The following is a 12,078-nucleotide window of genomic DNA, read 5'->3' as shown; positions in this document are numbered from 1 at the left end:
GTTTCCCCGGAATTTCAAACGAGCAACACTTCAGAATATCTGAAAAAAATGTAACTGATGGAGAAGCTTCGTTATATGAAAATTAACTAATCGCTCAAAAAATGTTATATTATAAATATCTCCCTTTTCGTTTATTTATTACAAAATAAATAATTTGAACTCCCCAAAATACCCTTAATAGAATAAATATTTATCTACTATTGTATAAAAAAAATGAAAATCTCTCTTTATAATTTTTTTTAAACTTTTTATTAAGAAATTTTTTAATTTAATTTTTTTGTATATAGAATAAAAAATAAAAAAATTATTTCATTAAAGGTATTTTGGGAAGTTCAATTCTTTTTTTTTCTTTTTTTTTTTGTAAAAAATAAACGAAAATGGTGATATTTGTATTATAATATTTTTTTTAGGAGAGCTATACATCATTTATACTAAACTGAAAGGATATGTTTGATATTTCTAAAAATCGAAGAGATAAATCTCGCATTTCGATTAAACACGATGGATACTTTTGATATTTCTCCGATCTTCATGGGTATAAATGAATAAAAAATCAACATAAATAATAGTGTTTTAAAAATAACGTGGAGTGAGCAAGCAGCTGGTAAGCATGGACCACAAAAGCATAGAATAATGACTTTTCTAAAGGTAATATTTTCTCTTGAAGGCATAGCTATATACATCACAACATGTGGCGTATTACAATTACCAAAGTAACCCTGATTTTTCCATATTACTATATATATAAACACTCTTTAGAATCCTCTACGGTCAGGCAGATGAAAATTCTCCCTCCTAAATGTTTTTGGGTCTCTCACTTGGCCTTTGAACTACTCTTCTCTTAACCAAATCTCTGACCTCCAAATTTCTTCCTCTTCAAAAAAATGGATTCCATTAGGAGCCAGAAAATCGATGCAATCAGGAAGTACAAAAGGAACCAATTCCTGAAGAGCCTCTTCTTCTATTCCTTCACTACACTCGCTTGCTTGTTCTATTCAAGCGGTTTTTGGCTTCCCAACATAACTTCTTCTATTCAAGCTCTTTTCCTCGTCCATGTTCCCAAACTGAGCTCAGTCCTTTTCAGCATCAAGTTCGTCTTCATTGTCGGAAACATAATCGTTGTTGCCCTAATCGTAGGAGAGTCAAAACTCTTCTCTTCAGCCATTTCTGGCTCAACCAGCCGTAATGAAAATCAGCCAGGTTACTATGAAGAGTATATAAACAGCAGACAAAGCCTTCATAGATATTCAGCTCCTGATAATAATAGTACTATTAACATGTATAGTAGTAGTATAATTAATGTAGAGACAAAGACAGCCAGGATTTTCGATGATCGTGTACATAAACTGGATTATCATCATCACAGTGATGGGAAATCTAGGCTTAGTGATCATGAGATGATGAAGAAAGTTGAGGTTTTGAAAGAGACTGTTTTGCCGACTGAGGAACTCAAGAAAAGGGCTGATGATTTCATTGCAAGGGTCAACAAAAGGAGGGTTTTTGAAGCTAAGGAATTACTCTGTGATTTTTAGATATATCGAGTGCTGAAGTGTTGTAGGCTCATGTTGCTTCAACAACTATTTGCACCTGAAAGATATGATCTTTTTTTTGTCTTGTTTTTTTTTTTTTTTTTTTTTTTTTTTATGTTTGTCCTTGTTGATCTCTTCAGAGACTGGTTGTGTGTATTAAGTAATATGCTTTTTTTCCGGTCATGTTTAAGAAATATTAATAGTGTAATTATTAGATAATAATGTATATGTGTATGCATATATTATCCTTTTATACACAAATAAAATCACATATAGGTTGTAACAAAAAACACGTTTTATCATTTTTTCCCTTTCTTTTCAGAAATCATTGTCTGACCTATAAATTTATGTTTAAACAGAAAGTAAAGATCGTTTTATTTTTATTTTTATGAGAAATTAGGCCTGTAACCTAATAATTCATCATTTTTTTTTATTATAGCCTAAATTTCATTTTAAAAAAATAATTGCTTATCAACCCGCAATAAATTTAATTAATTAAAAAGTTAATTTAATTTTCTGTGGATCGATAGAATATTTTTTTTAATAAAATGAAAATTAGTCTATAATCTAAAACAAATCGATGGAATGACTAGTTACAACAATTTTTTTATTTATTTAATAGTTACATCGGTTTTTAAAATATACTAAATAAATAGAAATATATATATATATATATATATATATATATTACATATTTTATAAAGATATATTATATATATAATTTTCTCTTATAAACATTTTTTCAATAATAAAATGTTGTGCGTGAAACATATTTAAAATGTTTTATTTAAGACGAGTAGAAGATTCAATTTAGATAACAAATATTTATTTTTAAAGCACGAGGCATGCCCTTATTTTTATATTTGGTTTTTGCTTGCTAGTTGTTCCAAAAAGTTTCTTAGTAGTTAAGAAATAGGTGGTTTCATGACCAATAAATAGTTTTATATTAATTCAGTAGAAAAAACCATCTTGTACTGAACTTTAGGCTCCTTTTCTTTCTTCTCCTCAAAACAAAGGTGAGCCCCGCAACAGTTGTGCCAAAAGAAATTGAGTGAAATATATGTGGCTGAATAAATTTAGTACATATATACAACAATACCATATGAAGAGACTCAGAAAGAATTTGATGGATCTGCTTTTGCTTTGAGTTTAATGTGCCCATTTTATTAGGAGAACCTTGTAGTTGGACAAGCACTATTTTATTTTGACTCCTTTTTTTTTTACCTCTTTTTTAATCAGTGTTCAAAAGAAAAAAAAGTTGCTCTAACAACTTTTTGTAAGTTATTATATGGTTTATTTATCCTCACTCAAGATCTATAGCTGCCACTTCTATTGGCAGATTAGAGACCAGCTTTTGTGCGTGGATTCCATTTTCACATACCAACTGCCCATCCCTTTTATTCAAATCAAACAATATTAGTTGTGGTATTTCCTTACTTGAGAATTATAATAAGCGTTTATTTATTTTATTTCAGTAATTCTTAAATCAAGATGATTTCAAATTTATAATTATTTGATAGTGTTTTTCTATAATTAAATACAATATATTTATTTTAGAAATGAAAAAACTACATTTATTGATATTTAGTGACAATTATGTCATAAAAAAAACTGATTTAATAGTTAAGGTCGTAGAAGTGGGATAAAACATGAGAAATTTGTTCAATTAGCCAATTTCTTCGGTAATTGTATTTTAAATCTTAATTTTCTTTTGTTATATATCAACACTTTATTTTAGTTATATTTTTAAGCGGAAAAAAAATCAGTCTCAACTATTTCCCAAAGATAAAAAAAAAGTCTTATAAACACGGAAAAAAAAAAATTAATATCGAATTTCAACATGTGATTTCATCTAAAAACTTTTAATTGACAGACTAATGAAATTGTGTTAACATGTCTTTAAAAAAAAACTCTTTACATGAATGTTGATGAGCAAACCCAAAAGTATTTTAAACATTCATCAGTTCATACCGATGTATAATCAATGTAAATCCGGACTGGACTCCGAGATAAGATCAACATGTTAAACGTAGAAAGTAATTTTATACTGGAAGCGGTGAGAAAGAAACGTGACAAGACAACTGGTATCCTTTTACTTCAACGTGTCGTTTCATTGCCATGCAAAATTGCCACCAAATCCCTTCACCCTAAGCCTAAAGCACACATAAATATATTTACCATGCATATATCTATGTATACACACGCGCGAGGTATGATCGTGTGTCTTTGAGAAATAATTACGGTCATGATGATTGAAGTAATCAACAAGCTGCTGAACTTTGCAGCTCCGATTTTCACCTTCTTCTCACTCCTCTTCTTTTACCCGCCCTTTTTGTTTTTCAAGTTTCTTCAGTCAATTTGGAACACTGTTTTCAGTGAAAATCTCGCCGGCAAAGTTGTTCTTATCACCGGGGCTTCCTCAGGAATAGGCGAGGTAATCATAAAAGTCTAGAACTTTGATTTGTGTATTTATATATAGTAGGCCTGTGCACGTTCCGGTCCGATCCAAAACTGGTCAAAAAAACGGACCGGACCGTTCAAAACGGTTCAAAAAAATCCAAACCGGACCGGACCAAAAAATTGTAAAAACCGGACCGTTTTAAATCATCTAGACCAGACTGGACCGTTTTGAACCGTTTAAACCGGACCGGACCGGACCGTTGGACCGTTTTGAATCGTTTTACATAATTAAAAATAAATAAAAATCATTAATTTTCCACCAAAACACAAACATGTAGACATATATGGGAGTAAATACATGCACAAATGTCTAATTTGGCTAATTGGACATTAATTTATTTTTTTTATCAAACCGGTCCGGTCCGGTTTAACGGTTTTTTTAAAAAAAAATGGACCGGACCGGTTGCATTGAGTAAACCGGACCGGACCGGGAAAACATAAAACCGTTTTAAATCGGATCGGCGGTCTAAAAATCACCGGTCCGATCCGATTTACGATTTTTACGGTTTTTTTTACGCTGCCCTAATATATAGCGATTAATCGTTTGGCACATTAATAACACCATCAGTCAATTTATAGCAATATTGAAATTGAACTTTTTTTTTAAGGTCACAAGTAGTTTATGAACGTCTAATAATGTCACAAAGGTTGTAAGTAGTATAAGAACGCCTATGAATCTTGCTTTATTTTGTCATTAGCTAAAGTTTTCGGTCCTTTAACGAAATTACTAAATTTTGGCAATATTTGCATTTGAGTTCATTAACTATATAGCCATATTTATAATTTTTACATTGGTATATAATCAACTTTTTGTAAATTTTAAATAAATAACGCTTACGTATTTATACACATAAATTAACGTAATTATCATTTCTTTTTATTTAAATGAAATGGTAAACTAAAAATATTGTCAAGTCAAAGATGGTTATTGATGCGGGTCGAATTCTGCGTCCCAATCTGTTGGTCCAACTTCAGAGGGCCGTATCTTTTGACTCGGTTATTGGATTTACGCGTACAACATATCAAATCGAAGAGAAAGACGAGATCTTTAATAAATCGCAGAAAGTTTGTTAAAAATCGAATCCCAGACCCAGTTTATCCTGCTTCGAAATATCTCGGCTCATTTAATGTTTTAGCAATTTAATTGTGTGACTTTTGGGTTTGTTTGTCCTTTGATTTTCTTGTCTTTTGGGTTTATTTTGTCCGTTGATTTTTTTTGTCCTTTGTGTTTCTTGTCCTTTGAGATTTCCGTGACTTGTATTTAATCACCATTTTCAGACCTTAGTGATAGAGATTATGAATGAAAAAAAGAAATTAAAACCTTTGTGTTTTTATCCCCAAATTCGTGTGTTCTTGTGAGGACCCGATTTGATGCCCAAGACCTAGTATTCGTGAGCGAATCAATAGGTGGATGAAGGTTCTTTGATTGGGTATTCGTGCGTCGAATCAACAATCGTAGTCTATATATCTCATGCACAAAATTCTGCTGCATCAGTTTGGTATCAGAGCCGAAGACAATCGTGAATCATGCAACTTTTTGCTGGATTTATTGATGATGACTTCATGTCACGCGTGTTCAAGATTGACGACGAAGAAGATGAAGAATATTTCTTCGAGGCAATCGGTGATCCGATCTATGATGAAAGCGATGATGAAGAAGAAATAATTGGTGAGCATTTGAGCAGCCAAATTTTTAATGAAATAGAGAAAGAAGAAGAAGTTAAGATAACATTCATCTCAACGATCAATCAAGCTCATGGAGTTCACGAAGACTTTGTTAATATGTCCAGTTTATTTGAGGTGGAGCTTCAATCTCTGGAGTTCATCAAGAATATCCTTATCCTTCCACAACACTTGAAGATGCATCGAATTCAAGGACGAATTCTTTCAAACTCGGAGAGAATGATGCGGGTCGAATTCTGCGTCCCAATATGTCGGTCCAACTTCAGAGGGCCGTATCTTTTGACTCGGTTATCGGATTTACGCGTACAACATATCAAATCGAGGAGAAAGACGAGATCATAAATAAACCGCAGACGGTTTGTTAAAAATCGAATCCTAGACCCAATTTATTCTGCTTCAAAATATCTCGGCTCATTTAATGTTTTAGCAATTTAATTGTGTGACTTTTGGGTTTGTTTGTCCTTTGATTTTCTTGTCTTTTGGGTTTATTTTGTCCGTTGATTTTCTTGTCCGTTGTGTTACTTGTCCTTTGAGATTTCCGTGACACTTGTATTTAATCACACCATTTTCAGACCTTAGTGATAGAGATTATGAATGAAAAAAAAAATTAAAACCTTTGTGTTTTTATCCCCAAATTCGTGTGTTCTTGTGAGGACCCGATTTGATGTCCAAGACCTAGTATTCGTGAGCGAATCAATAGGTGGATGAAGGTTCTTTGATTGGGTATTCGTGCGTCGAATCAACAATCGTAGTCTATTTATCTCATGCACAAAATTCGCTGCATCAACTATTTATCTAAAATTTACGAAATATTAGTTATATACCAATTTCAAACGTTTTAGTGAGATAATTACTTAATTTTTTTGTTTATATTTTATTCCTTTTTATCATTATTCTTGTTTAAATTTTCAGCCCAAAATTATAAACTTTTCCATAATTGCCCCCTCAAAAACAAATTTCTTACACACACCCTGAATTTTTATATTTTAATCAAACACGTCCCTGAGTTCAAGTATGAGCTCTGCCACTATTATTATTATTTATTTTAACACAACAGTTGCACATTTTTTTTTATTACTATTTGAGATAAATTTTGCCTACTTGCTAAAATTGTATTAGTTTTTTTTTTTTTTTTTTTTGAAAATGTAATTGTATTAGTTTCAACGGATGGATTATTTATCTAGAAGATTAAAAAATTTAATGCAGAATTTGGCTTATGAATACGCGAGTAGAGGCTCGTGTTTGGCTATTGTGGCGAGGAGAGAGGAAATGTTGAGAGAAGTGGCGGAGAACGCCGCTTTTCTTGGTTCACCGGACGTGGTTATGATTGTCGCCGATGTCTCAAAGGTTGACGACTGTAAGAGAATCGTTGACCACACCATCGATCACTTTGGAAGGTGTAAGTAATTAATTAATTAAATTTGTGTTAATATTTTGGTGAACGGAATAGTTTTGGTGGGATTTGAAAAGTCCGGGGTGCGATAAATCTTAATTTTCCGAGGCTTATTAGGCCTTTATATATGTTTGAAAATTTAGATAGGAAAAAAAAAACTAGGATCTCTATTATATTTCGTGTATTTTTTTAATTGAAAATTTGAAAGAAAAAATAGGAGTAAAATCTATTAAGATATCGTTTTTTTAGATCGAATAGAAAATGAAAATATATTCAACTTTGTACATGTAAAACCCATCCTAGTTGTTTTTCTTCTCATTTTTTTTTTCTCTTGTGCACTTTCAAACATTATAATTTTTTTTTTATGTATCTTCAAATTTTATTTTCAATCTTCATTTTTCATCCCAAAATTTCAAAAAAGCTCCAAATATAGTCGGGATCGATTTAAAATAAGCGTGATTTATCAATGAATGTGGGTCAACGTGGCAGTGGACCATGTTGTGAACAATGCCGGGATGACTTCAGTTTCTATGTTCGAAGACATAACCAACATCACGGCTTTCAAAGCGATTATGGTATGTATCTAAATTATTATAGAAAAAAACGACATTCTGATAAACGGCATTTGTTGTCGTTTTTCCTTTATAGGACACAAACTTCTGGGGTTCGGTTTATACGACACATTTCGCAGTTCCTCACTTGCGAAACAGCAGAGGGAAGATAGTCGTGCTTTCTTCGTCTGCTTCCTGGTTGCCAACGCCAAGAATGAGCATCTACAACGTACGTTTATTAATTTATATATATATATATATATATATATATATGTATATTTGTTATATAGTTTTATTGACGTGATGAGGTGTTGATTTTGCATGGAGATATGTTATTGCAGGCGTCAAAAGCAGCGTTGTTGATGATGTTCGAGACACTGAGAGTGGAATTGGGACCGGAGATAAATATCACGACTGTGACGCCTGGGTTTATAGAATCAGAGGTCACTCAGGGAAAATTCCTCGATAGTGACGGCAATATCATAGTCGACCTCGATCTGAGAGATGTAAGATATCTATATAATAAACCGTGCTAAATTATAATACACATTGCTAACTTAAATTTTTTAATGTAATAAAAACTATAATTTATATTCATATTACCCTATTTTATTAATCAATAGAGTTCTTAATATTACTATCATTAGTTTATAGTTTTTTTTTTTTTTTTTTTTAATTTGCAATTCACAGCTCTTAATATTTTGTAATAAATTAATTAACTAAATATTTTTATTTTTGTGAACAAATTAAGTTAAATTATTATTTAGTTCTTGACATTTACGTATAAAACTACAGACAAATACTAAAAACCTATTGAAGTTTTTTTTTTTGGAATTTTTTTTTTTAATTTTATGTCCTAAAAACAAGTTGAATGGCACACGACACGAGGGCAAAGGATATACGTCCTAAAATTTTCATTCACTTTCTAATATAATTTAATTTTTGTCTAAATTTCTTTTCATGACCTTAATAAAATTTGTTTTAATATTATTCTCAACCGAAAATACATATATAACATTTAGCATATATATATATATATATATATATATATATATATATATATATATATATATATATATATGCAGGTCCAAATAAGCACCGTACCGGTACGGTCGGTCCGAGCGTGTGCGAAGGCGATAGTGAACGGCGTGGCTCGGGGACAGAGGCACGTGACGGACCCGGCTTGGTTCAAGTCCACGTATGCATGGAAAATGGCGTTCCCGGAGATTCTAGAGTGGGGCTACAGGCTCTTCTACATGAGCCGCCCCGGAGCTCCGGCCACGGAGGCGCTCAGCAAATAGATCTTCGACGTCGTTCCCGGAGCTAAGACCCTTCTCTACCCATCTACCATCCACGATCACCAGATCAAGACCGACTAATTGATCTTAATCTTTTCTATAAATATAATATAGACAGGTTAATGTGTCCACGTGTAGTGTAGAATGTGGTGAATGAATGTGTGTATGTGTAGAAATTATAATAAGGTTGGGTTTTCATATAAATATATGCAGCAAAATAAATAATAAAAAAAAAATTTAATTAAGAGAATCCACCCTTTTAACTAATTCAATTAAGAGAATTTTTCTCTTCAACGTCACAGGAATTCTGGAAAAAAAAATTTCTCTCTAAGTTCCTCCCAAACTTTAGAGCTTCCCTTGTGGTTTCCTTTCTTTGTAAGGATGGAAGAGTTGTGTAAGGAATGGCAAAACCTCAACGTTACTGAGGACGAGGACGAGGCCGTTTCCATTGACGAAGATATCATCGAAGTTGGGCGTTCTACTGCTGATTATATCCTCTTGGGAAAACTTCTCACCGACAAAGCCTTCAACAAGAGGGCATTGAAGAACGTTATGGGAAATCTTTGGAATATTAAGAAAGGGCTTGAAGTTATTGAGCAACAGGATTCGGTCTTCAAATTCAGCTTTGGGTGCTTAGCAGAGAAGAAGAAAGTGCTTGAGAATGGACCGTGGCTCTTTGACAAGGCCCTTCTGAGCCTCTCCGATCCGACAGCGTTGGACACGGCTAAGTCCGAGCGGTTCACATCTGCGGTTTTTTGGACCCAAATTCATGGGATTCCTCTTCTTGCCACCTCCGCGAAAATGGGAGAAATCCTTGGCGGCAAGATCGGGAAAGTGATAAAGATTGACACGGATTGGAGGGGTAGAATCCGGGACAGTTTCATTCGGGCCAGAATTCAGATCGATATTTCAAGACCTCTCTGACGTGGTATTTCGGTTCACCTCGGAGCTGCGAAGGAGAAACTCTGTTGCGAGCTGAAATACGAACGGCTTCCCCTGCTGTGCTTCCATTGTGGTGTTGTTGGGCACCAATGGGACAACTGCAAGGTCGGTAACACTCCGGTGGTAAAACCCCCTAATGGCTTTGGATATGGCGGCTTCATGATTGGGATCCCTCCTAATCGCATGGCGGTGTCGGTTTTTCACATACCTGCTACTACAGCCGACAAACAGAGACATGGAGGGGGCTGACGAAGGAACCTGGTGACGCTCGGCCAAAATAGAACTTCCACGGCCATGGCCAGGGAGTGGCGAATACAGGTGGCGGGCCGGAAGCGAACCCTCCCCCGGGGTCTGGGGCTCCAGACTTGGAGAAACCTGCTGAAACGATTAAGGCCGATCCACCTGAGCCTGCTCCGACGCCTAACCCCCCGACAGGTCCGACGCAGAGCACCACGCCAATGGACCTCCAAGACGCGTCTGGGCTTCCACGCGCGACAAATCCACGCGCTAAGAAGCCGCTGGGTTTCGAGGCGGCGTCATTGGCCAATGATTCACCCATCATCAATTACCCTCCCTCGTCCAGCGGGGCATCTTTCTCTGAGTTTTTGGCGACTCCCAAGAACCAACCAGCGGCCATACTTCACCTCGGGAAGGAGAGCGCCAAACACGCGAGGAAAAAACGCACCTTGGGGAAACGACAAACGGGTATGTCGTTTAGAGAGAAACTGGATTTTTTTGATGGGCCAAAGCCTACCACTGGCGAAGTGGACCCAATAAAACAGTTGGGCCGACTGGGCTCCTTTCCCAGGCCGGGTCTTAATTCCAAGTCCCCTGATTGGTGCCCTCACCCGGACGAGGTCAAAGCCGCGACAATTTTGAAGACCAAACAAGCTCCTGCTCCGATTGTGGACTCTGTCGCGAGGAGGACTGCGACTGGGGTGGATCGGCATTTGGTGAAGGAGGAGGTCTTGGAGAAAAGTGTGGAGGCGCGCGAGGAAGAAGAGCCGGTGGCCAGAGCGACGGTCCGGAGCAGAGTCGCGTTGGGAAAGAAACCCAATAGGGAGGAGATGACTGATATTGCCATATCTTCCGCCTCTCTGGGGCCGCTGCTCAACAAACCACCACAAACTTACCACGAAGGCAGACAGGAGGAATTGCCAAAGGTCTGCGACAAATCTGAGGTACATGGTTCTTGGAGCCGGTGGCCAGAGCGACGGTCCAAAGCAGAGTCGCGTTGGGAAAGAAACCCAATGGGGAGGAGATGACCGAGATTGCCATATCTTCCGCCTCTCCGGGGCCGCTGCTCAACAAACCACCACAAACTTACCACAAAGGCAGACAAGAGGAACTGCCAAAGGTATGCGACAAATCTGAGGTACGTGGTTCCTGGAAGAAAAGAGCCATATATGTTACTTCTAGGTCGGGCTCGGAAGAGATGACCAGTCCGGCTACCGGCAAGGGCAACAACACGGGGTCCGGGGACGAAGGCAACACAGCTAAGATAGCCAGGAGATGGGACGATCTGGTTCTGGCTATCGAGGCGGGTTCGCACGCCGACGCTTCCGGATACGGCACGAGTTGGGCTCTTGTTCTCTGCCCGAGGCTGCAACAGGAGCTTACGCATGAAGCCTCGAACACCTCCCTATTCCCAGTCGTTTCTGTGTCCTCGGATTCGGCTACGAACTCATCGATGATTGAAGCGGCGCCCCGCGTGCACGAGGGCCGTCGAGAGCAATGATCGCCCTATGCTGGAACGTCCGGGAGTTGGGAAACCCTGGGACGAAGCGGACTCTTCAGTTGCACTCTCAAAAGTATAAGCCCGATATGATCTTCTTATCGGAAACTAAACTTAAGAGTAGTTCGGCAGAACGAGTTCGTATTTTGTTGAGTTTTGAGAATTGCTTCGTGGTTGATCATGTGGGTCGTAGCGGTGGACTCATGCTATTGTGGAGAGATACTATTCGTTTGACGCTTGGATCCTACTCTAGATTTCACATAGAGGGATGAGTCCGAGATGAGGAGAATCATGGGTGGAGGTTCTTGGGTATTTACGGTGATCCGGTGGCTTGGAATCGGAAGTGGACATGGGAACTTATCCGAAAGGTTTTGGCAACTCATATCAGGCCTTGGATTATTGGGGGAGACATGAACGAGGTGCTTGAGAACAATGAGCTTAGTGACGGAAGGACTCGGGATCCTCATCTTCTTGATTCCTTCTGTCA

The 12,078-nt window shown here is 36.8% G+C and overlaps 2 protein-coding genes across 2 annotated transcripts; both read left to right on the top strand.

Moving 5' to 3' along the window:
- Nucleotides 1-773: 773 nt before the first annotated feature.
- Nucleotides 774-1,593, top strand: LOC149383219 (uncharacterized). Its single transcript, XM_089629095.1, has one exon. The coding sequence runs from the start codon at nt 885-887 to the stop codon at nt 1,530-1,532; it is 648 nt and encodes a 215-aa protein (XP_089485221.1). The 5' UTR covers nt 774-884; the 3' UTR covers nt 1,533-1,593.
- A 2,144-nt stretch (nt 1,594-3,737) lies between these two features.
- On the top strand, nt 3,738-9,122 carry LOC149383218 (11-beta-hydroxysteroid dehydrogenase 1A-like). Its single transcript, XM_089629145.1, has 6 exons — nt 3,738-3,963; nt 6,879-7,071; nt 7,555-7,640; nt 7,714-7,845; nt 7,958-8,122; nt 8,702-9,122. The coding sequence occupies exons 1-6, from the start codon at nt 3,775-3,777 to the stop codon at nt 8,915-8,917; spliced, it is 981 nt and encodes a 326-aa protein (XP_089485271.1). The 5' UTR covers nt 3,738-3,774; the 3' UTR covers nt 8,918-9,122.
- The last annotated feature ends 2,956 nt before the right edge of the window (nt 9,123-12,078 follow it).

This window comes from Urtica dioica, chromosome 10 (genome assembly GCF_054948205.1).
Source record: "Urtica dioica subsp. dioica isolate 48M chromosome 10, U.dioica_male_clone48M_v1_H2, whole genome shotgun sequence".
NCBI lineage: Eukaryota > Viridiplantae > Streptophyta > Magnoliopsida > Rosales > Urticaceae > Urtica > Urtica dioica.
This window is presented reverse-complemented; position numbering and strand designations above follow the sequence as displayed.